Source organism: Prionailurus bengalensis, chromosome B4, assembly GCF_016509475.1.
Source record: "Prionailurus bengalensis isolate Pbe53 chromosome B4, Fcat_Pben_1.1_paternal_pri, whole genome shotgun sequence".
NCBI classification, from domain to species: domain Eukaryota; kingdom Metazoa; phylum Chordata; class Mammalia; order Carnivora; family Felidae; genus Prionailurus; species Prionailurus bengalensis.
In genome coordinates, this window is record NC_057358.1 from 5265027 (window position 1) to 5290218 (window position 25192).

At 46.4% G+C, this 25192-nt stretch overlaps 2 protein-coding genes across 2 annotated transcripts in view; one reads left to right on the forward strand and one right to left on the reverse strand.

The window, feature by feature from the left end:
- Positions 1 to 23035, forward strand: part of FBH1 (F-box DNA helicase 1) — a 168995-nt gene extending 145960 nt beyond the window's left edge. The window contains exon 24 of the transcript XR_006294384.1: positions 22980 to 23035. The gene's annotated coding sequence lies outside the window, so the exon portion shown is untranslated. The remainder of the gene's footprint in view (positions 1 to 22979) is intronic.
- Positions 13714 to 25192, reverse strand: part of IL2RA (interleukin 2 receptor subunit alpha) — a 55595-nt gene continuing 44116 nt past the window's right edge. The window contains exons 4-8 of the mRNA XM_043561528.1: positions 22786 to 23001; positions 21087 to 21167; positions 20684 to 20755; positions 19228 to 19294; positions 13714 to 14176 (exon numbers count right to left, since the gene is read on the reverse strand). Coding sequence (XP_043417463.1) covers positions 14152 to 14176; positions 19228 to 19294; positions 20684 to 20755; positions 21087 to 21167; positions 22786 to 23001 — 461 coding nt within the window. The 3' untranslated portion in view covers positions 13714 to 14151. The remainder of the gene's footprint in view (positions 14177 to 19227; positions 19295 to 20683; positions 20756 to 21086; positions 21168 to 22785; positions 23002 to 25192) is intronic.

The following is a 25192-nucleotide window of genomic DNA, read 5'->3' on the forward strand; positions in this document are numbered from 1 at the left end:
ACATATGTATGTTTTTGTCTCTATGAATTTATATAGATAAATATCTATAAATTCATAGACAGAGAATATACTTATATATATTTTTATAAATTTCCCTTAGAATTATTCTAGGAATAAAAGTTCTGAGTTATATTGTAGGAGTGCATTCAAGCTTTAAAATTTTTTTTTATTTTTTTAATGTTTTATTTATTTTTGAGAGAGAGACAGAGTGTGTATGGGGGAGGGGCAGAGAGAGAGGGAGACACAGAATCTGAAGCAGGTTTCAGGCTCTGAGCTGTCAGCACAGAGCCTGATGCAGGGCTCACACCCATGAACCATGAGATCATGACGTGAGCCGAAGTATGATGCTTAACTGACTGAGCCACCCATGCACACCATAAATAGCTGATCTTGATTTGTTATTATCATCACTAATGTTGATAATTTTCATAACCACCACTCATTGAGTGCTTTCTAGATGTCAAAGACATTAAATTTTTTGCATACAGACATTTCATTCAGGCATCGAAGAAGTGAATACCTACACTTTACAAATGCAGACATGGAATACCAGGAAGTTACATCAATTTTTGTAAAACAAAAATTGTAAAAACAGTGTGAAACACTTTTTCTTGTGTGCTTCACAAACTGTCCCAAAAAGGATTTTGGAGTGAAAGATTAAATAGGGTTTTAGCCAGGTTATGTTCTTGAGAAAGAATTACCAGCCATGCCCTGTCTAGCATATTGTTAAGTTTGGTGGCTAGCTTTTTAGAGTTTTATTTATTTTTTTATTTTTTATTTTTTGCTTTTTAGAGTTTTATATGTGAAGTGCAGACACCATGAACTGGGCGAGGGGGGATGTCTGTCCCTTTCTTGTCCAGGACCTGGTGAGGCAAAGGTAGGTAGAGAGGGAGGCAGGTCACGATGGGGTCAGATGTGGGGGATTCCGAGGAAAGAAGGCCGGCTGCCTTCTCAGTTGGGGCTTATGTAAGATGTGCCTCTCGATCTGTCCCCACACCAGCGTGAGGCACAGCCACAACCCAGGCTGTCATGTTTCAGGAGCAAAGAGACTCTGCAGTCGGGACGCAGAAGTTCGTCACAGTCTGGCCGGGAAGCTTTCCAGCGGGCTGAGTGTCGTGAGGGAGGCCTAGACAGCTTAGGTGGGTCTCAGACCCCCCCGAATGGTCTCTGAAGCTTGTCGGGACAGAGGTGAATCCAGGTCCGCAGGGAGGAGATACCGGGGTGGGGGTCACACCTAGAAAGTTAGGGGCCCAATTCATGACTGGCACAGCTGCAGCTGAAAATTCCAGCCGGGCCATCAGTACGGGGGTCTGGAGAAAGCAGAGGGTGGATTTGGGGGACCCTGACTCTTTCCCATGGCTGTGAAGTTGAATGAGCCTGCAAACCATCTTTGGGCAAGAAGCGGAGAGAGGATATTTGAGACACTGAGCATTTTTATTAAAAAGAGGCTGAACACTGCCCACAGGAATTGTTTACATTGGATAGGATATTTTGTTTACTTTGTTTTAACTTTCCTGCCAACTAGTGGGTGAGGCTGATTCATTATGGATTAAATACCGGGGCACCTGGTGGCTCAGTTGGTTGAGCAACCTACTTCGGCTCAGGTCATGGTCTCGCAGTTCGTGAGTTCGAGCCCTGCATTGGGCTCGCTGCTGTGAGCACAGAACCCACTTTGGATCCTCTGTCCCCCTCTGTCTGCCCCTCCCCTGCTCACTCTCTCTCTCAAAAAAAAAAATAAATAAACAAAAGCTACAATTTCTATGTACCTCTGCATGGTAGCGCATCAATCAGAATCAGGCAGGTTGGGCTTCGGTGGCAAACAGTCGTTACCTATTAGTGGCTTGTAACAACACAAGTTTGTTTCTTATTCAAGCTACGTTTATCACAGTTTGCCTAAGACCCTGCTCTGGGATTTCACACTGCGATCCAGGCTCACAGAAAAGCTTCTGCGTGGAAACTTGCTGTTGCAAGACAGGTGCTCTCTCTCAAAGTTTCATTCAGCACAGATGTGGGAGAGAGGCACATCACATTTTGCTTTTAATTCCAGTTAACATACAGTGTTACATTAGTTTCAGATGAACGATACAGTGATTCAGCAACTGTAGACGTTACCAGTGACACATCATTATAAGTGTACTCTTAATTCCCTTCACCTATTTGACCCATCTCCCTGCCTACCTCCCCTCTGGTAACCATCAGTTTATTCCCTATCATTAAAGGATCTGTTTTTTGGTTGTCTTCTATTTTCTGTGTTCATTTGTTTTCTTAAATTCCACATATGAGTGAAATCATATGATATTTGTCTTTCTCTGATTTATTTCACTTAGCATAATACCCCTTAGATCCATCTATGTTGTCGCAAATGGCAAGACTTTATTCTTTTTTATGGCTGAGTAAGATTCTTGATTTCAGGGTTTTTTCTTTTAGCACTTTGAATGTATCATGCTATTCCCTTCTGGCCTGCAACGTTCTGCTGAAGAATCTGTTGATAGGGCTCCCGGGTGGCTCAGTCAGTGAGGCTTCTAACTCTTGATTTTGGCTTAGGTCATGATCTCAAGGTTCTTGGGATTGAGGGCTCTGTGCTGACAGCTTCTCTCTCCCTCTCTCTCTGCCCCTCTCTTGCTTGCTCTCTCTCTCTCTCAAAGTAAATAAGTAAACTTTAAAAAAAATCTGCTGATAGCCTTATAGGGTTTCCTTTGTAGATAACTGTTTTCTCTTGATGCTTTTAAAATTCTTTTTCAACTACTTTTTGCCACTTTAAATATTGTGTCTTGGTGTGGATCTCATTGGGTGGATTTTGTTGGGGGCTCTCTGTGCCTCCCAGATCTGGGTTTCTGTTTCCTTCCCCAGATTTGGGAAGTTTTCAGCAGTTATTTCTTCAAACAAATTGTCTCCTTTTCTCTCTCTTCTCCTTGTGGGACCTATAATGTGAATGTTATTACACTTGATAGTGTTGCTGAGTTCCCTTAATCTATTTTCATTTATTATTATTGTTTTTTCTCCTGTTCAGCTTTTTTTAGCTTTCCATTACTTTTTCCTTCAGATCACTGATCCTTTCTTCTGCTTCCAGTCTACTAGTCTACTATTTATTCCTTGTAGTATATTTCTTTTTTTTTTTTAATGTTTATTTATTTTTGAGAGAGAGATTGACAGAGTGTGAGCAGGGGAAGGGCAGGGAGGGGGAGACACAGAATATGAAGCAAGCTGCAGGCTCTGAGCTGTCAGCACAGAGCCTGATGCCGGGTTCCAACTCCCTAACCGCAAGATCATGACCTGAACTGAAATCAGATGCTCAACCAACTGAGCCACCCAGGTGCTCCCCCTGTAGTATATTTCTAATTTCAGTTATTGTGTTCTTTATTTCTGATTGGTTCTTTTTAATCTCTTTGTTAGGGGTCTCACTGAGGTCCTCCACTCTTTTCTCAAGTTTAGTGAGTATCTTTATGATCATTACTGATGAGGGAACATAAGGCAAGCTGACACCCCAAAAACCGCTACCCCCCAACCCCAGGTGCGATATTCCTCAGTCTCTGTGGAGGTTGCCCAAGAACAAAGGACAGAAAACAACTGATTAAACTGATAATCTCCATCAGTTTATAAATATCTTATCAATAGCCTAATTTCCAGGAACTCCCTACTGTCTTAATGTTAATGCTTTGCTTGAAGGAAAAACAACCTTGACAATAGCTAGGGCTCCAGTAATCCGTGAGTCTTTAGCATATGGAAAACCCTTTAAGAAACTTCCTCTTGACTTTACCTCCCCAACTCCATAGTAGATAACCACTCACTCTTCACAACCCCAGTGCAGCTCTTTCTGCCCATTAGTCCTGTCCCTGTGTTTTAACAAAATCACCTTTTTTTGCACCAAAGACATCGTCAAGAATTCTTCCTTTGCCATTGGCTCCGAACCACCGCTCCCCCCACCACTGCAAAACCCCATCAATTACTTTAAATTCTTTATCAAACACATCGCTCATCTGTGTTTCCTTTAGCTCTCTTGCTGTGACTTTGTCCTGTTCTTTCATTTGGGACATATTTTCCTATCTGCTTATTTTGTATAACCCTCTATACCTGTGTCTATGTGTTAGAAAGTCAGCTACATATCGTGCTCTTGAAAGTAGTGTCCTTATGAAGAAGAGGTCCTTTAATGCCCTGCAGTGCAGTGTCCCCTGTTCCCCAGAAGCTGGAACTTCAGGGGTGTCTCCCACGTGTGTCGTCCGTGTCCTGCTGCTGTGGCTGAGCCACGTTTGCCTTCAGTCCCGTTGTCTGCAGTGGCTCTCTGCCATTTTGTGGGCAGGGTTTGGTCCCTGTGTTGTTGGTGGGCCAGTCTGGGCCACCTTGGACTTGAGCTTAGTCAGGCCATCATTTGCCAGAGCCATGGTAGCCCAGAGCTGCGGTAGCCCAGAGCTGCAGGGGTTCTCCCCCTGTCGTCCCGAGAAGCTTTCATTGGTGGGTGGGCTTGTAGTCAGACCAGACGTCTTCCCGGAGTCCACTGCTGGGGCTGCAGTTGAGTTGGTGGGCATGGTTGTCTTCCCCTCTCCCTTGGGCAGGGAGCACCTTGGAGCGGTGCTGGGTCCTGTCTGGGCTGCTTGCACACTACCAGGCCTGTGGTGCCGTTTTGGATGGACTCATGCCAAAAGCGTGTTGTTGGGGGGCTGGGGGTGGATCCACAGAAAAACACAGGTGTGGGGCATGTGGTGCCAGCAAGGTCATCACAGATCTAGTCTGCTGTGGGGGGGGGGGGGGCTGCAGCACAGGAAAATGCTGCCCAGGCTGGGATGCAGGGGGCAGGTCTGCAAAAGGATGTGGGGGGGGGGGGCAAGCCGTTGGCAACCTGAGTGGAGAGTGTTTGGGCTGTGCTATTTCCCACAGGTGTCCCTGTATCTAGGTTAGTGGGGGTGGGGTGGAAATGGTACCCTCCAGCTATTTTTCCTTCTTTTTTGTTTTAATGTTTGTTTTTATTTTTGAGAGAGAGACAGAATGTGAGTGGGGGAGGGGCAGAGAGAGGGAGACGCAGAACCCGAAGCAGGCTCCAGGCTCCGAGCTATCAGCACAGAGCCCGACACGGGGCTCGAACTCACAAACTGCAAGATCATAACCTGAGCCCAAGTTGGATGCTTAACTGACTGAGCCACCCAGGCGCCTAGCTCTTTTATTCTTGGAGAAGTCTTCCAAAGATCCCTGCCTCTTTAAGACATGCTCTGAGATTAGTAAATACATCTCCTTCCCATATGTTTTTCAAACTGCTGCTTCTATGCTGTATCTTAGCAGGGGTATTTGTTGTGCTGTCTCTTTAAGGGCAGGGACTCAGTTTCCTATCACCCTCTGGCTCTTCCAGAGCTGAGCCTGCTGATTTTTAAAGTTCTACATGTTAAGTCCCACTGATTGTAAGAATTCATGAAGTTAGGCTCCTCTGGTTTTCAGAGCCTAATTTTATGGGGATTTGTCTCCCCAGTGCGAGTCCCTCAGGTCTGGGGTGCCTATTGTGGGGTCTGCTCCTCTCCCCTCTCTGCACCCACAGCATTCCTGACTCCTACAGACAGTCCTGTGGGTCTGGTTGGCTCCTGACCTCGTGTCTGCCCTTCCTACCCTCTTCAATGCGGACTCTTCTCCACATTTAGCTGTGGACAGTTTGTTGTGCTAGTCTTTGGGGTGTTTTCTGGGTGATTTACACTGACATGGGTGCTATCTAGGTGTATCCGTGAGATGAGGTGAGCCCAGGATCCTCCTACTCTGCCATCTTCCCCAGAAGTTGGATCCAGATTCTTTTGGTGTTGCCTTGGGCATCGTTTAGAACATACAGGACATGCTGGTTACTACATTAACCAAGACACTATACTTTAAGGGCATTTTGAAATTTCTGGCAATAGGTTATATTACCTGGGCATTGCAGTGGCCACTCTTAGTATGCACCCAAGTCAGTAGCTAGGGCTCATACCTGAGCTAAGGCATCAGCTTCCTGATTGCCAGGGCGTGTCTGTTATGAACTCGGACATGAAAAACAGTCAAGATGCCTTAGACTCTTGCAGATGGACCCAAATGTCTTTCCATATACATCCTGGCCCCACAAGGGTTTATTCACGATCACCCACCCCTCTGCTTTCCACTGTCCAAGTCACAGGGTCAGTCCCTTTAGAGCAGCCCACCCAGCTGTCAGTGCAACGGACCGTGGGTGCAACGGGCCAGGGTTCATGGGTGACCACCAGCCAGACCGCTCTGAGCTCAGCTCTCTGGCCGCTGCACTGGCTGCCATGTGAGAGGGGAGCTCCTGTTCTGTGGGGGCAGCTCAGGTTTCTGTCCCCTTCCAGAGGTGGGACTAAAGTCCCAGGGACACAATCTCCTGTCTCTGCCACAGTGCCTGACCATATCTTCCAGAGTCACAGACGCATCTAACTCACACAGCAGCCCTGCTCAGGAGCTGCCCACAGCTTTAATCTGTTTTACTAGTTTTGCTCTCTCAAGGTGGCTTGCTACTCTGATCCCATGTCCCACATATGCCCTCTCTTTGCCAGGCAGCGTAAGGGACAAGAACACTGTGCCTGTGGGGAAGCAAAGTCCACTAACCCCCCCCCCCCAAATCCCTAGGACAGCCTGCACCTCTCTCATGTTCCCAGAGGCCAGGTAAGCTTGCACCTTATTAATCCCAGCTTTTGGGACAACAGGTGTTTTACCTGGCCAGATGACACCCAACACCTTACTACGGTGAATGGGCTTTGAATTTTCTGTGGGTTCAATGCTCATCCTCTGTCTCAGAGATGCTCCAGCAAAGCCTGCAGGATGTCCTGCATCAGAGGCAAGTCTTCACATGGTAACGTTATATCATCCATGTAATGGGCCCATTTCACTGATGTGGGGAGAATAGGAACAGGTACCCCAGTACTACCCCATGCATATGGATGGGCTGTGCAGGTAGCCTTGGGGGACTGCTGGGAAGGTTTGTTATTATATCTCCCACATGAAGGCAAATCAATCTTAGTTATTAGAAACCTGTCAGGAATGCTTTGCAAGAATGCTTTTTGCCAAAGCCTCAGATAAAACAGTAAGTGTCTGCAAATGACAAAAGATGTACAAATGGCCATGGTTCTAGACCTGGCTGTACTAGGTTATAGATGGTTATAGATCATGGTTATACTAGGACATATCAGAGTTCGGGGAATTTCATACAAATATACCCTAAAGAAAGTTTAGTATCACTTCCTCTTTGACAGAGCTTCTCATGAAATTGAACATATAATCAGAAGTGACATAGTTGTAAACAACTTGGCTTTTCCAACAGAGAAGACTTAGTTTCTTAAGTAATCAAAGACCTGATAAAGACAAAAGACGGAGCCTTTGTTTCCCAGGTAGGTTACATCAAAGGTAAAGAAAATCCTTTGTTTACAATTTCTTAAGAAAAGCAAGCCAATAATCAAAGAAAACTTTATCCCTTCAACAGAAAGAAATTTTGTTTTTCTAATTTTGTACCAGTGTACTTTTGATAGTATAACTGTTTTCTTTTTAGCTTATGTAAGTCTATTTTATTCATAGTTCAGCTAATCATAGCTCGACTACATATAAAACTTCTTTTTTAATATTTCTTTTCCACAGACCTCCAACTTTCTATATCAGTGCTTTCATTCCCAATCTCTAGCCAATAACCGGGTACCCAATTCCACAGCTAAAGCCTTTTACTGATATCTGTGACACTGGTGCACAGGTGTGCACTGGATTCTGGGAATTCCTACAGTAATCTGCATTTTGAAAAAGCCTCCCTCTCCCTTGGGGCACCTGGGTGGCTCAGTCGGTGAAGCAGCCAATTCTTGATCTCAGCTCAGGTGGTGATTGCGTAGCTCCTGAGTTCAAGCCCTGCGTCGAGCCCCACACCGGGCTCTGCGCTGAGTGCACAGTCTGCTTGGGATTCTCTCTCTCCCTCTCTCTTCCCCTCCCCTGATTGTGTGCTCTTTCTCTCTCTCAAAATAAATAAATAAACTTAACGCCCCCCTTTCTTTTCTTCAGTCTCGGTGAGCGATGTTTTGGTTACCTCTTGGGGTGTTCACATTTCAAAGACAGGACAAGACTTACAACTTTAGGGGACAGAGAAAGAATGTAAATTTTCCCCTGGGTGTTTTGGGGTTATTGCAATTTAAAAATAATTTTCTTTCTTATTAGGGGTCAGACGGCTTGGGGCATTTTATCCATTTTCTCATCAATTACCATAGCATCCTTCTCTTCACTCTTATCCCTTTCTCCCGGATTTCATCTCTCAGCATCTTACTCAGGCTCTGTCAACAAGTGTCCCGATCTTAATCCAAAGCATCTGGAGCCCTCCTAGCTTTGTAAAAGGGTGCTATTATCCTGCTCTCCCACCTTGTCTGCCCACCCCGAAGCCAGTAGGCTAGTGGGCACCCGCACATCCTTCCCTGATTGTTCTCGGTTTCTGACTCGAGGTGGGCACTGGTGGCCAATAGAACTGTCCGCGGCAGAGGCCAGCTCACTGCACAGCCTTGCACATCTAGTCTCCACCCAGTGCACTATGTGCGGTTTGTCAAGCAAGCCCCTGAAAGCAGCCGGTGTTTTCAGGGCACCCCAGCCTCGTGTGGCAGTCCATAAGCACCTGACTCACATGGAGCTCACTGACCAACCCAGGATTTTCCTGCGATGTCTCATTCCCATGACCCATTTCTCCCATTTCCTGGCTGACTCACCTGTTGCTGGTTTGCAGCCTCTTCTGGTGTTTCTCCAGTGAAATGTGAATCCCGCCTCCAGGCTGGCGGAGGGCAGGAAGAGACTGGAAAGAAAAAGGCAGCCCAGTCCAGGCTGGCAGGTGGCAGTTTGAATAAGCAAGGGAATTTACATATGAGACTTGGCTGGGATGGCAGCAAGACAGGTGGATCTCCACACACACCCACCACATCTTAAGAGTTTATAAAGGAGCCTTAAGTAGGTGCAGATGTTTTCAACACCACATCACAGTCTCAAGGCTGTGTCCTTGGAGCAGCTTCCCAGAGGCAGAAAGGCAAGTGGAATCCACATTCCAAGGACAGAGGAGGGGCTGAGGAGCCTCCAATCACTTGGGTCCAACTTGCAAGTCAACTGGCATTCCTGTCTTCTCAGTGACCTCCCCCCACGCCAGCTCAACACCCCCCCCCCCCCAGTGCAGTTCGTTCCAGACCTTACTGCCGCAGCTCAGATAGCGAGTCCCAGTTTCTTCTGGACAACCTAGCACATTGTCAATGGAAGAACGTCAAAGACATCTTTCTACACCCTTAAAAATTCCTGTATGCCAGTGCCGCAAATCCATTGTCCACACTTTTTCTCCCATCCCCATGACTGAGTTTTGACCTGGCTCTTCTGAAGCTTCCTAATGGTATGGCTGATGTGACCGTTGAGGATACTCTTCAATAGAATAATACTTGCTGTGAGCAAAGTCACAAAGAAAAGGGTCAACATCCATTCTCCCTTCTCTTGGTAATGACCTACTTTTCACTCAGGTCTTACTCTTCTGTTCACTCCGGGCAACTCATGAGGGCTGTTGATTCTCCTCTTGGTTCTAGAGGTAGGGTACATGGCTCAGGCTAGGGAAATAAGGACCATCTTACGTCCTCTGGCCACAGTGCCAATGTGAGGCCCCACTTGAACCACTCAGACCAGAGAAACCCTTGGCTTCTTTTCTTGCCCCCCTCAGATGGGCTGGAGCTGCATAATTTCCTTTCCTATGTGGAAGGCTAGAGCAGGTCAGGGTTGGGTATTTCTGTTCCCTCCAGTTGGTTAGGTTCTAGTAAAACCCAAGAAGGTTGGGAGAATAGTTTCTCCTGAGGACAGGCCTTGGTAAGGTATTTCAAAATGGTTCCTTTCTTCCTTCTCCTGCCAAAAGCGTGAGGGGGCTTTTCTCTGATCTTCACCCTGAGAACCTTGGATGTCTTCTGGAGGTAAAACTTATGGAAGTCCAGGCAGGGCTCCAAGGACTTGTCTGCACTGGTCCTCCAACAGTCCGTCAGTTTGGCACTAGCCCAGTGTCTGCTCCTGGTACACTGTGATTCACTGTTCCCGCCTCTCTGTTCAATTTGCGGGTAGAGGTTTGGCCAGATTTCAACTGTCTGATGGATCTAAGAAGAGTTGCCGATTTTCACTTTGTTCAGGACTTTCTCTTTGGAAGGAGGGGAGTGATGGCTTCCGAGTTCCTTCTATGTCAGACTGGAAACTGGGAGCCATAATGATTACTTTTAAATAAGAACACATCTGTGTTTCAGGGGTGCCTGGGTGGCTCGGTTGGTTAAACGTCTGACTTTTGATTTTGACTCAGGTCGTGATCTCATGGTTTGTGAGTCTGAGCCCTGCATTGAGCTCTGTGCTGACAGCCTGGAGCCTGCTTAGGATTCTCTGTCTCCCTTTCTCTCTGCCCCTCCCCAACTTGTGTTCTTCCCCCACCCCCCCACCCCCCCGGCTAAAAAAGAACACATTTGTGCTTTAAAACCTGGTTACTTGAAAATTATAAGCCAACAACACAACTGATGCAAAGATCTATCACTGTACACGGTCAATAAGTCAGAAAACCCACCACAAGTTACACTGATTATGATGAGCACATTTGGGGGGCCATCAGACACATCCCTTATATGAAAAGTACTGACAATAATTTATAATTTAGCTGAAAGAATTCCAATCAAAAACCAAAACCAACCCAAGATGGTCCTAGTAATTTATCAGTAACAGCATTCTTCCTGGAAGCAATACAAATTTCACATTTTCAATAGAATACTGAGAGTCTTCAGGAAACTTTAGTAATATATTAATTTTAGTTTAAAAAATTCAGGGTCTAGGGGCGCCTGGGTGGCGCAGTCAGTTAAGCGTCCGACTTCAGCCAGGTCACGATCTCGCGGTCTGTGAGTTCGAGCCCCGCGTCGGGCTCTGAGCTGATGGCTCAGAGCCTGGAGCCTGTTTCCGACTCTGTGTCTCCCTCTCTCTCTGCCCCTCCCCCGTTCATGCTCTGTCTCTCTCTGTCCCAAAAATAAATAAACGTTGAAAAAAAATTTTAAAAAAAATTCAGGGTCTTGTAAATAACTCACTTAATAGAATATTAGAAAGTAAACCACCATAAAAACTTCAGGTAGACCCTGGTCCTCTACTGTGAGCTGAGAACTGTTCTTGGGGGATCATGAATGGAACCAGCGATGAGCAAATATTCTGGTCGCAGGATCTCTTTTTTTGTTTCTTTTAATTGAGGCTAATGAAATTCACATAATCAAAAAAAGTGTACCCTTCAGTGGCACTTAGCATATTCACAGATTGTTGAGTAAAACATTAGATAATCACTCTCCCCAGCCACAGTTAACTACTAACTTACTTTTTGTCTCCCTGGATCTGCCTACTTGGTCTGGATATATTATATAAAAGGAATCATACAACATGTGACCTTTTGTATCAGGCTTCTCTCACTTAACATAATGTTTCTTTTTTTGTTGTTAAAGTTTATTTTATTTATTTTGAGAGACAAAGAGACAGTGTGAGCGAGGGAGGGGCTGAGAGAGAGAGAGGGAGAGAGAGAATCTCAAGTAGGCTCCACACTGTCAGAAAAAAGCCCAATGCAGGACTTGATCCCACGAACCATGAGATCATGACCTGAGCCGAAATCAAGAGTCGGATGCTCAACTAACTCAGCCACCTAGGCGCCCCTTATCATAATGTTTCTGAAGCTCACCCACACTGTACCATGTATCAATACTTTATTCTTTTTTATGGCTGAGTAACATTGCAGTGTATGGATAGACCACGGTTTGCTTATCCATTTATTATTCATGGGCACTTGGGTTGTTTCCACCTCTTGGCTATTTGGTTATCATGCTATTATAAATAGTCATGTACAAATTTCTGTGTGGACATAGGTTTTCATCTCTTGTGGGTATCCGCCCAGGAGTGGAATTGCCGGGTCATGTGGTAGCCGTATGTTAAAAGTTTTGAACTACCTAACTAATTTGGAAGTAAATTTTAAAAAATAAAAAATAAAATAAAATAAAAAGTTTTGAGGAACTACCAATCTGCTTTCCACAGTGGCTGCACCATTTTACATTTCTGCCAGCCAAGTATGAGGATTCCTATTTCTCCACATCCTTGTCGACATTTGTTATTCTTTTTGCTTAAAGTCATCTTAGTGGGCATGACGTGGTATCTCAGTGTGGTTTTGATTTGCCTTAATGGAATGACCAGTGATGATGCACTTGCTAACTATTTGTCAGGACCTTTGTATGTTATTAAAAAACATTGGGGCCCAAAGAGCTTTAATCCATGTCATTATAGCTAGTGATACCATATTTAGACACTAAAACAATTAAATTTAAAAAATATTATTTATTAGTTCTCTTATAAACAATAGTAATAAGTTCATTATATGTCAACATCAGAGCAATGACATCATCACGTATCATGTAGTTTCTGGAAAACTCCACCATACACTTATAAGAGAATGAGCATGGAAAAGGTAAATCACATGTTAATTATTATAAAAAAAAATTGATCTCCTAGATCTCCCTCCCCAAAATGACTAATGATAATTCAATTTTACTCAAGATAAATAACACTAAAAAAAGTTTTGTTTTTTTTTTCTGGCCTGGGATTTCTCTCAACTCAGAAAACATGTACCTGGGGGAAGGGAGGATGTGGACACTGAAATCTGGATCGTTTTTGTTAGTCATAGAAAGGGCAGAAAACGGTTCCGTAATCTGGCTATGGATTTGCTGATGCCTGCCCACGTTTTTAAATAACACTTTTTGGCCTTTCGGAAATGAAAACTGGATGCTTTTTGAACCTTTCATTAATCTCCTTGATCATGTGATTTTTGAGAGTGGGTGGGCATGGAGATTTATAACCCGGTGGTTCTCCAAGTGAGGTCCCCAGACCAGCAGCAGCACCTGGAACTTGTCAGAAGAGGACATCTTTGGGCCCCGCCCCAGACCTGCTCCTCAGAAACCCGACATGGGCCTTCTGTGGTCCAACAGGGCCTCCAGGTGGTTCTGATTTGCTAACTGATTTGCTAACAGTTTGAGGACAACTGGGGTGACCTTTCCCACGTTACACTCTGTCAGCATGATCTCCCTCCCTGCTTTGCACTTCCTTCTTCTTTCCTTCCGCCCATAAACATTGGATGTTTTAAGCCCTTGTCAGTGTTTTTATGACACTGGTTTGGAAATGTAGACATTCACACATTATGCATCTGTCTCTAAACATCACATTCATGCAGACCGAATTCAGAGAATCATTTATAACAATCCCACAGAAACTAAATCTTAAAGGGGCGTGTTAGTAATATTCAGGTAGAGCTTTGTCATGGATACAGTTCATCACCTGGGACTTAGATTACCCTTCTTTTCCAGCACACCTCCAGTAAAATCCTTTTAAATACAGAAGCTCCGTGATCCCAAGGGCTCGGTTGCCCTCTGTTGGTGTTACCCAAAGATTACGATGCCATGGCTTCTGTTTAGAAATTCACAATCGAAGAAGGTTCAGTGGAAGGAGGCTAGCTTAGAGAACAGAGCTAAGGACAAAAAGATTCAGAGTTACCGGTTCAGAGTTCTTGGAAGGTGTTCATTATGGAATGTGGCCAGGAGAATGGGCTAATCACCCAGAAGCTGGGACAGGGATCTGCATCAATCAATGGAGAGTCCAATTACATGGGGTAAGGAGTGTGTGTGTGTGTGTGTGTGTGTGTGTGCGTGTGCGTGCGCGCGCGCGTGTGTGCATGTGTGTGTGTGTGTGTCTATTTATATTCTATGCTAGGGTTTTCCTTGGGATTTCTAAACTGGGAAGTATGGATGAAATGAACATGAAGCTACTTTTCTTTAACCTGTATATGGTATGGAGAGAGTCCCCTGGTGCTCAAGCTTCAATGAACATGTAGACATGAAAATAAGACCTAGAGTTCTGGTTGTCCCTCCCTGTTCCTCCAATGACCTTAGAATTGCTGCCCAGAAGCAGGTCGAGTTCACTCATTGGCACTAGAGAGCTGGCTTTGTAATGAGGTTGCAGGCGCCTGGGGCTCTGGCATGTGGCTTCCGAGTTTTCCAAAGCCCAGGAGATCTCACAGGAGATGCGTCTTGGGTGAGTGTTCAACTTCTTTGATTCTGCTTGTGCTCCGCGATTTCTGTGAGGTGTTCTTGGCTTCTTAGCACTCCTAGTTTTCTAGATTGTTCTTCTACTCTTCCTCCTGTGGCGATATAGCTATGTCACAGTCATAGGTGTAATACTGCACCAAGAAAAATGTGATCCCCACCCTAAGCCGACATGGGTAGAGCATTCAACATAAGCCCCCGTTGACCTGCTAACTTAAAGTTCCACCCCCAGATCCTGTTACCTTCCCACATTTCAGATCCTGAACTCTGACCTCAAGGCCTCTCCATGCCTCTGGAAGCCCAAACCGGCTGCCCCATGGTCCTTACAGCATGGTAGTTCCATCATTGTTCGGTGAGCAGATCTGAGAAACAGCCCAGGGGAACCCTTCCATTCCCTTGTCAGCCAGAGCTGGGCAGTTACAGGTGCTGAGGCTGAGTGGGTCTGAGGGAATGGACTCCAGGATGGGGTCTGCTTTGCTGCTGACCCCCAAGGGGTGTCCTGCTCTTTGTATTTCATCCTGGTGTATAGTGGCTAAGGGTCCCATTGTCACACTCAAAAACCTGGGGTCATCCCTGGGCCATCTGTCTTCCTTAACCCTCATTTCCAGCCACCTGGAAAATCCTGATAATTTGACCCCCTTATATATCTCTTGATTCTTTTCCTCCTTTTTAACAGGTGCCCACTGACCTAGCTCATGTTCACATTGTCTCTCGTGTGGATTTATCCCATCATAACATAATCAAGCTGCCACCATGATTACTTGGTCCCTTAAATCTAGCCTATCTTGTCGACAGACTGTTCAAAGGGCCAGTGCTACCATTTTCCCCATAGGTAAAGCTGCTGTGGCTCTCTGTTGGCCCCAGGATAGGGTCCGAGCCCCTCAGTCTGACCCAATTTTCCACGACGTGGTCACTGTCCATCTGTAACAGCACCACACGCCTCGCATCCTGGTGTTCAGAACTGCTCGACTTCTCCTGGACGTCGTCATGCCCTTTCACCTCGCCTTACCTGTCCCCACGCTCCCCCTGCCTGGTATCCATCTCCTGCCTTTGTTCATCTGGCCATAGGCACCATCAACTCTAAAAACCTTGCTGGCACCCCCATGTAGGGTTAAGTGTCCTTTCTCTTTGTTCCTATAACATCCACTCTTGGGCTTTAAGAAAATGTATTTGAGGGGCGCCTGGGTGGCTCAGTCTGTTGAGCATCTGACTTTGGCTCAGTTCATGATCTCACAGTCCGTGAGTTCGAAGCCCCGAATCAGGCTCTGTGCTGACAGCTCAGAGCCTGGAGCATGCTTCAGATTCTGTGTTTCCCTCTCTCTCTCTGCCCCTACTGCACTCACACTCTCTGTCTGTCTGTCTGTCTGTCTGTCTGTCTCTCTCTCTCTGTCAAAAATAAATAAACATTAAAAAATTAAAAAAAAAGAAATTGTATTTGAAATCTGTATTTTCCCCCCTCTTCTCCTCTACTAGTCTGTAAGCTCCTTAGAGTGGGGGCCATTTGTATTCACCTTTGGGCCCCGAGGAACTGCTTGGCACAGAGCGGATATTCTTGTAATAGTTTTTTTTTTTTTTCTAATTGAGATAGGATTGACATGTAACATTGTGTAAGTTTAGAGTGTACAACATGTTTGTATATTTTAATATGTCGTATTTATATATTGCAACATGATTACCACCATAGTTAGCAGACGCCTCCATCATGTCACATAATTATCATTCCTTTTCTGCAGTGAGAACATCTAAGATCTAGTCTCTTAGCAGCTTTGAAGTATATAATATTGTTGACTGTAATCTCTATGCTGTGCGCTTGATCCCCAGAACTTACTCATCTTCTAATTGCAAGTTTATGCCCTTTCACCAACATCTATATAAGAGATATTCTATAATTATTTTTTGAACTATATGGAGGACAGTAGGTGCAGAAAAGGGATAATAATAGTAACTGTGCTAAGTGAGTCTCATGAACTGAAAACTCCTAGTTTCTATGTTTTGCATCTGTGTTATCCAATAGAGTAGCCACAGTAAGTACTATTAAACACTTGACATGTGGCTAGTGTAACTGATGAACTGAATTTTAATTATATTTAATCTATTTGAGTCTAAACTTAAATATCCACATATGGCTGGTGGCTACTGTATAGGACGGTACAGTCCTAGACTTTCACCAGCCCTTACTTAGTCCACAGGAACATCTGACTAGTTCCTACCTCGCTCACAGCTCCCATGGAGCAAGGATGTGGGCATGGGGTGCTGGTGAATGATTAACAGCCAGCTCTCTGGAAAAGTTGGCCTATTTCCATGGTGTAAATAGTCCCACCACGCCCTGTTTCGAGCTACCAACGCGACATAACTGAATACGGGGTTGGGAAGAGAGGTGCGGTAACACACCATCTTGTCGCATAATTCCTCGATACAGACACGATAGGTGTAAATAACTCTGACAACAAACCAACTCGTAGAATAATTAGAAAGTGGTTAATTTAGAGTACTTATTAACTTCGTTTTTAATATAACTTATTCAGTTATGTCTATGTACTTACTTTTTTATAATGGCTCTGTTTAAAGACAGTTCACAGAATTCCTGAAAATGTAGCTTCTGGCTGTCAGGAGCCAGTGTAAGCCAGATCTTATCACTGGCTCCTAGTAATTAATCCAAAAAAGTAAAAATAGTCAAATGTAGGATTTCTTGTGGCCACAAGAGGGCACCATCAGATGAAATTAGAGTCTAGGAGGGATTTTTTTTTTTTTTTTTTTTTTTTTTTTTTTTTTTTTTTTGCACTAGCTCTCTGGCAGAAGGCTCAGTTTGAGGAATGAGTTGGAGTCTCCTGGAAGACTAATTCTGGGAGAGCTTGTGGAAATTCATATAGATTCAGGCTGTTCGTTATTTTACAACGTAAATTCCAAACCTTTACCATTCCCAAATAGTGTCATCACTTTGTGTCTGAAGGCTTTTAATACCTAAGCTCCTAAATGAAAAGTTCCTCGCTGGGTTTTAAGTCTTGTCAGCAAGGGGAGGCAAGGATCTACCACGTGTCAAGTTCCTACAGTGTACTGGGTACTTGACATGCTTCATGCCACACGATCCTAAAAGAACGCCTTAGGAATCAGCTAACACCATAGAGAAGCTGGTCGACAGCCAGGTATATGAGCAACTCCCAATATAATAACCCGAGGGGGCTTGCCCTCTGCATCCCAGTAATTTGCACTTTTTTAATTCACACGAGGACAATCGGGAGTATATTGTGGGCCTGATGACCAATATGACAGCAAACGAAATCTGCTGGCCTTTCTCTGCCTGGGCCTCTATGGGATCTAAGAGCTCTGGGTTTTGGGGGGGTGAATCTGTGTCTTCTCAGGGTCTTGCTGGGGAATTTATATCAAGGTTGGTTAGAGTGCACCCTTGGGGGGTGGTGCTTTAGGGATGCCCTAAATAGTCAGGAGAGTAACATAGTAGGTCTAACACTCCACTGTCTAAAGCGAGGGAGACACGGGCCTTTTTGTTTGTGTGTGGAATGAATTCACTCTCTTGATGCTTGATAGTGTCTGTCTATGCAGTGGTTCTCCAGGTTTGGTGCCTGGAAAAGAAGCGTCAATCTTGCCTGGGAATTTTTTTAGAAATGTCAGTTTTCAGGCCCCACTTCAGACCTGCTGAATCAGAAACTCTGGGGGGCGGGGCCTGCTAGCCCATGTTTTAATAAGCCGTCCGGGAGATTCTTGTTTTTTTCTAATGGTTTTTTTTTTTTTTATGTTTACTTATTTTTGAGAGACAGAGCGTGAGTGGGGGAGGGGCAGAGAGAGGGGGACACAGTATCCGAAGCAGGTTCCAGGCTCCGAGCTGTCAGCACAGAGACCGACACGGGGCCCACGAACCGTGAGATCGAGACCTGATCTGAAGTCGGACCCCTAACCGACTGAGCCACCCAGGTGCCCCACCCTCCAGGAGATTCTGATTAACAAGTCCACTCAAGTTTGAGAACCACTGGCCTAGCACAGAGTTGTCAAAACTGGATCAGGGGTGCCGGGGTGGCTCAGCTCGGTAAGCGTCCGTATCTTGATTTCGGCTCAGGTCATGACCCCAAGGTTGTGGGATCGAGCCCTGCATCAGACTTTGCACTGACAGTGTGGAGCCTGCTGGAGATTCTCTCTCTCCCTTTGCCCCTTCCCAGCTTGTACCCTCTCCCTCTCTCTCTCTCTCAAAATAAATAAATAAACAGTAAAAAAAACTGGATGCATATGTATTCATTGGATCTGAGGAGCTTTAAAACAGAAGCAGTATCTCAGGCAAATCTACAGAGCTGAAAAGTAGGTTTGTGGTTTCCAGGGCACCGGGGAAATGGGGAATTGTGCGGTACAGGGTTTCTCTTTGGGGTGACGGAAATGTCTAATGTGTAATGAGATAGTGGTATATACACAGCATTGCTAAAAACCGCTGAATTGTGCACTTTAAAATGGTTACAATGATGTGTTTTATCTCAGCTGGAAAAAAAAAAAAAAAAAAGAAAAGTACTAATATCTTGGCCCCCCTCTTAGAGCTTCCGGGTGGAGACCAAGCATTGGTGTCTAAAAAACATCTCTCCTGGTTGTTCTAACCTGCAGCCACGGTTGAAAATTAAGGCCACACATGGTGGCATCCCAGTGGAGGGGGCTGTGGTGTGAGCATCTGCCCCAGGCAGAGGGGGCGCGCAGAGAGGAGAGCTCAGGTGGATGTGCCCACGGGTCTCCTTGTAGCCCAGTGATGGGGGCAGAAGTGTCTGGGGCTCTACGCTCAGGTTGCGGTTTTGGCCTTTGCCGCGCAACCCTGCTCGTGTTCCCTGATGGGTTGGCCTGTAGCTCTTTGGAAGGTTCTGAGGGGTGGGTCGTGGGAACATTCATTAGAGAAGCGGGAAGCCCGGCACACGGTAGGCGCTCAGCCCGTGCCAGCGCCCTTTCCTTTGCCGTGTCCTCGCTTTCGTTCTTGGAGATCGATTCTGTGGGGATGTGTGCTGGCCGGGTCTCTCTCTACTGCCCCCTCCCCCGGCTGCTGCTGGCTAGTGGGAGAATGGGGTGGGCTGGGGGGCGAGGGGATCTCTCTGCCCACGCACGCTGCCCACACCGGCTTCACCCGCTAGCCGGGACAGGGGCTTCGTGACCGTGCGGGACTCACCATCTCCGCTGCCAGGTGAGCCCGCTCAGAAGGACGATACTGATCAGCAGGAGGACGCAGCCGGCCACTGTCAACAGAGAAGCAGTTCAGCAAAGGCGCTGGGCCAGGGCGCAGAGCATTCTGAGGCGCCCCCCTCCCCCGACGAGCGAGGGTTTCCCCGAGGAGGAGAGCCTTCCCCGGTCGGTCAGAATGCAGCTCCCGCTGGACCTGGGATCCTGGGAGGCTCAGGGCCTGGGACGGGGGCAGTGGGGAGCTGGGAAAGGGCATGGAGCCTTGCTTCCAGGGGCTTGGTTCTTTCTGGGGGGAGTGAAGGGACAGGCACTCTCTTCAGAAAGCTTCAGAGGCCTCAGTTAAGGAGGCCACGAGTGAGGGCTGCCATGGGTGAAAGAAACGTCAAAATACAAGGATAAATGATAAACACATAAGCGTCTCTTGAAAGTATTCATATTTCCCAAATGCTTTCCTTCCTTCCTTCCTTCCTTCCTTCCTTCCTTCCTTCCTTCCTTCCTTCCTTCCTTCCTTCCTGCTTGCTTATCTATCTATCTATCTACCTACCTACCTACCTACCTACCTACCTATCTATCTGCCTACCCATCAAACCATCAGTCTTAGATGTGCCTGACACAGTCTAGTTTTCTTCTTCTCCTCCAAGCTCTATTGGTATAGACCAGGCAGGCAACCCTGTGTACATTTAAGGTGTACAAAGTATAGATCTGATGTGAGTCCATATTACAAAATGATTACCACCATAGCAGTAACTACCACCTGCACCATGCCTCATAACTACTGTTTCTTTTTTGTGGTGAGAACACTTAAGATTTACTTTTTTAGCAAATTCGAGTATACGACACAGTATTGTTAACCATAATCACCATGCTGTATGTTAGATCCCCAGAACTTACTCATCTTCTAATGGAAAATTTGTGCTCCTTGACCAACATCTCCCCGTTTCCCTCACCCCTACCCTCGCCCCAGTCCCTGCAACCACCACTCAGCTCTCTGTTTCTATGAGCTTGGGTGTTTTTTTCCTCCTTCAAAGCCTGTTTTTCTCTCCTACCAGGAAACAATTGTACTGTTTATGGAAGGTTTGGGTTTTTTTTTTTTTTGTCTCTTTGCATGCTTATACCGCATCTCTTCCCCTCACCTCCCTCACCTTCCCCCTGTCCTTCCCCCCCCCCCCCCCCCCAGGCCACAGTATATTTTATCATTTCGGATCTGTTCAGGAGGAACTTCTGGGGGCTGGTTGGGACTTCACACCCAGCTTACTCTAACTGATTACCGCGAGTTTATGTTGTTAATATCTGGATTAGTCTTTTACCTGTATAACTACTATACAGTGTAAGGAGGGGGTCATTTTAAACTAACCAACCAAACCCACCAGACCAACCAAGCGACATATCCCACAGTCTCTGTTTGGGGTATGTTTTGTCAACAGCAGAAGGGACCCCCTACCCACCTGCTATCTGATACTCGGTTGTGAATACAAATGACTCCGTGGTCATAGCCACTTCCGTATGTCTCTGGAAATCTGTGCAGAAGGGAGAGGAGGAAGTGTTCAGTTTGTGCTGATGATCAGACGGCACAAGCTGGGGAGTGTCAGGATTTCTCAGTGAGCGGGAACCCCAGAGGCTGGTGGAAGGGGTGTGAAAGACAAGGGTCTCACCCTTCTGCCCCGAGATACCACCCTCAGCCTGTTGTCCTCATCCTGACACTGCTTTTGACACGTTTGAGGGGCGGGATGCGGGTGTAGATCCCTGAGCCGTGGACTGGAGGGGTTGCTCTGGGAAAACCGCCTTCCCCCTCTCTGGCATGACAATTTCAGGGCCCAGCTTTTACCCTCCCAGAAATTCTAGACGTACCTGTAGTACTTGCCGTTATTGAGGGACAGGAAGTGTCACTCCCAAGAGCAGCATCAGTGCTGGCTTGAGGCTGTTCGTCATCTGGAGGAGAGAGGAGCTGATGGAGGTGGAGAGCGGGGTGGGGGGGGTCTCACGTACACCCTGCCCCGCCCCTATCAGCTGATCCCCAGATCAGATCAGAGTGCCATTCTCGGCAGGTTGTCTGGGGCCACAGTGCCGCGTGGCTCTCTGTCAGGGTTACAGGCAAGGGGGTAAGCAGTCCCGGCAAAGCTGGGTAACAGGGAATTTGGCCCTGATCCTGGCCACTTCGTACTGAGCCCTGGTTTCCATCTGTGGCTTGGAAACCAGTCATCATACTACAAGTACCCCTGAAACACCAAATGAAATAGAAATGCACAAAAGGACAACTTTTCTCTGTAACAGGGTCCTCATTCCCTGTGGGTGGTTCCAGTTATCCAGGACACTGCCCTGCCTTGTCGTCCTTTTAGACGGAAGTGACAGACACCCTGGCCAGTGTGTGGCTCACACTGCGGGAAGAAAGCACAGCATCCCCAAAGAGTCCAAGAGGAAGACACAGGGTATGGCAAGTGGTGGTGTTCGGGGACGTCGTCAAAGAGATATGACCGCCAACGGACCCGTGGGCTGGACCTGGGCACCCAGAGGCTCCCCACCCCCTCCGCTGTGAGTGGGATGTGGGTTCCGCTTGCCCTTCCTGCTCCCAGAGGCTACTCCAAGGGCAAGCCTTGAGATGGTGATGTGGTTGAGACCACCTGCACAGTATACACGACTGAACCCAGTGAAGGCCTGTTCAAAAACTTTTAACATCTGACGAGTGAGTGTGGAGATCCCTTCATCTCGCTCCCGCCCAGGACAAGCCTCCTGTGTAGGTTCCCTTTGCTTGTGACAACTGCCACCTACCAACAGTGGCCTTTGCCTGCCTCTTCCTTTGGTCTCTCCCTCCTGTGCTCCATCTATGGGGGCAGTTTCAGATTTCACCCAGGGAAACTCCTGGGGAGGGTTACCAACCGACAGGTGGTGAGCTAAGAAACCTGTGACACTTACAGTTGGTTACACGTAAGTAACCATGTACGGTTGGTTACATGTAAAAATAGTAATACGCTTTCGGAATGAAACTAGCAGACCTCAGCCTAGGTGGGTGGTACACCTGTGTGAATGAGTGTGCATGTGCATGTGCGTGCGTGTACATGTGCGTGCTTGAATAGGCCCCTTCCCTGCACTTTTATCAAAGCACAGGTGGGGATTACAGAAGGAGAGGGGCCTGCTAACAGCGAGTGCTGTGCAAATAACGAGTTTACAATGACACACGCGTGGGTGGCAGGCTGGACCTGCCCTTTTGAACGGGAAGAAGCGTTGGCAGCTTAGAAGAAGAAGTTGAAGTTCAGGGTCAGCTAGGAAGGGGCTGCGTTATCACCAGTGCGGTGGCATCTGGGGTGCTCTGGGACACTGGCAAGGTCTTCCCTCCTCTTCCATTTCTGCCATTTATCCTTGCTCAGGGTACAGGAGACCTTAGGTGACAGAGACCTTACTTTATCTGGTCTATTTTCTAGAATGAGCAGAAACAGAGGCTCAGGGAGGTGAAGTGCTGTGCCCAAGATTACACGGCTGGTAGGTCAGGAATCCCATCCTGGCCAGCCCGATGGAAAAGCAGGGTGGTGGACCCACGAAGGGGCCACTGTACCTGGAAACCAGCCATCACTCCTTTCGCTTATGCACTGGAGTCGGGGCTGTGTCCACGTTGCCTTCCCACAGGTCGTTTTGCAGACACTCTTGGCAGGACCCCTCTTCAGGGCCCTGAATCCCTGCATGCACTGGTAGTGAACTGTCTGCCCCACCACAAAATGGTAAATTCTCCTCGAATCTTCATGTTCCCAGGGCGGAGGCTCCCTGCAGTGACCTGGAAGAGGAAAAGGAAATTCTCAAGGCAAGTTGGCGACGGCATGGTGAGTGAATCCCAGTTGCCCCTTCCTAGAGACTGGACCTTGGTTCTTATTATTTTGTTCATTCGTGCGTTCATTCGTTCATTCTTTTATTCAACCAATACGTATTGAGAATGTCTCTGTGTCAGGAACTTTGCCAGGCTCATTGCAGGAAGGCACACAGACCCAGTGACTCCTGCAAGAGCGGACGATCGGTTGAGTGAGAAAGCAATGAGGGCAGAATGTACTGAGTATTATAGCTGAGCAGACACTTGCTGTGGGAACACAGAGGAAAGAGAAATTACTTCTGGTGATGGCGAGAGTTTCCATAAGTGGACAGGAGTGGGAAGGGCCGTCTCGGCTGAGGGACAAGGGGAGGCTCAAGCCCATTTGGGCCAATGAAATGTGCAGACCACTCTGGATCTCCACTGCTAAGTGAGGAGGTACATCCTCAGGTTGTGGCTTGTGGTCATCTTGGGGCCATGGCTGGAGGACTGAAGATAAAGCCAAAGCCGGAAGGAAGGAAGGGCTGAGAGAATCTCAGAGAAATGGAACCTGATCAAGCCATACCTAACGCTTGCCCTATGTGAGTCATGCCAAGGCCTCTGAAAATTCCTCATGCCCTCTAACCTTCCACTCGCCCAACTAAAACCCAAGCCTGACTGGTCTACAACCCCGGTGATCATGTCCTGCTCTGATTTATTCTCAGGATTCCCAACCCCACTCAAAATCTGCATATATGGAGCCACATGTACCCTCTCTCCCTAGACATGTGGAGCTATACATATGCCTTGACCTTACAGGCCTTCCACGGTCTGATTTCTTTTAAAGTATCTTCTATATAACCCCTCTGCTCCAGAGGGAAGTCCCAGGGGGAGCCAAGTGGCCCTGTCCTGCATGGTCTGCTCTAGTGTAGTACCTTGCAAATCATGACCGCACCTGTGATTTAGTCTCAGAATAAAATTTCTTTTACAGCCAATAAAATCCATAATGGTCCAAACCTGTTTAAATTACATTTACTTCTTTCAAGTGGAAACATCCCCATTCAGATGATCTTTGAAAGGGCCCTTGGCCAGAACCAATGATTATCTCTTGAGTAAGGACAACAAACATTGACCTCCTGAGAAACCTTTCAATAACTGTGCAGGGGAAGATGGGAAAAAGAGAGAAAAACAATTAAATGTGTTTTGAAATGCCATTCAGTACAATGTTGGACGCACAACATAAAAACATCACGTTGCCACAACGCCCCTGGATTTGTCTTTTTTTTTTTTATAAGAGAAGCTGCAAATAAATTCAAATTAATTTAAAATAAGGAATCAGTTGAAAGATTCTCCAGTCTAATTCAGGAGACCTGAAGTCTTACTCCTAAGTGATGTGGGTTTAGCCGAGTATTTTAACCTCTCTGTATCTTAATTTCTCCAGTCAATCAAAGTAATAGTCCTGCTCCTTGACTCAGTGGGTTATGAGGTTCAAATGAAATTATATACAAGATGATAAACTTTTTTGTAAGGTTATAAAATTAGCACAGGACAATAGGATCTTGTAAGGTCAGTGGGTCCTCCACAAGTCAGGCTTTCCTAACGGGCTCTATTTCTTCCTGACATAACAACCGGAGTGCAAAATGATTCATTTTAGAGTTGCAGGAGCAACTGGGTAGTTAGTCATGGTGCCCACTCAGACCCGGCCCGTTAGCCAGGAGGTGCCTGCAGTTTCAGTACTCACCAGTGTGGTTCATTGTCGTAAAGGGAAAATGCAGAGTGTTTCCTTGAGGGCACAGAGGGTTGTGTACTCACATTGGTATCTTCGGTTGGCAGCGCTGGGCACAGTTAGTCCCAACACATGCTTTTTGAATTGAGTTCAATTGAATTGAATTGAATTGAACTGAATTGAATTGAATTGAACTGAGCTGAACTGAATTAAGTTGAATTGAATTCAGTTGAATTGAACTGAATTGAATTGAATTGAACTGAACTGAATTGAGTTGAATTGAATTGAACTGAACTGAATTGAATTGAATTGAACTGAACTGAATTGAGTTGAATTGAACTGAATTGAGTTGAATTGAATTGAACTGAATTGAATTGAATTGAACTGAATTGAATTGAATTGAACTGAACTGAATTGGGTTGAATTGAACTGAATTGAGTTGAACTCTATTCAGCCAGC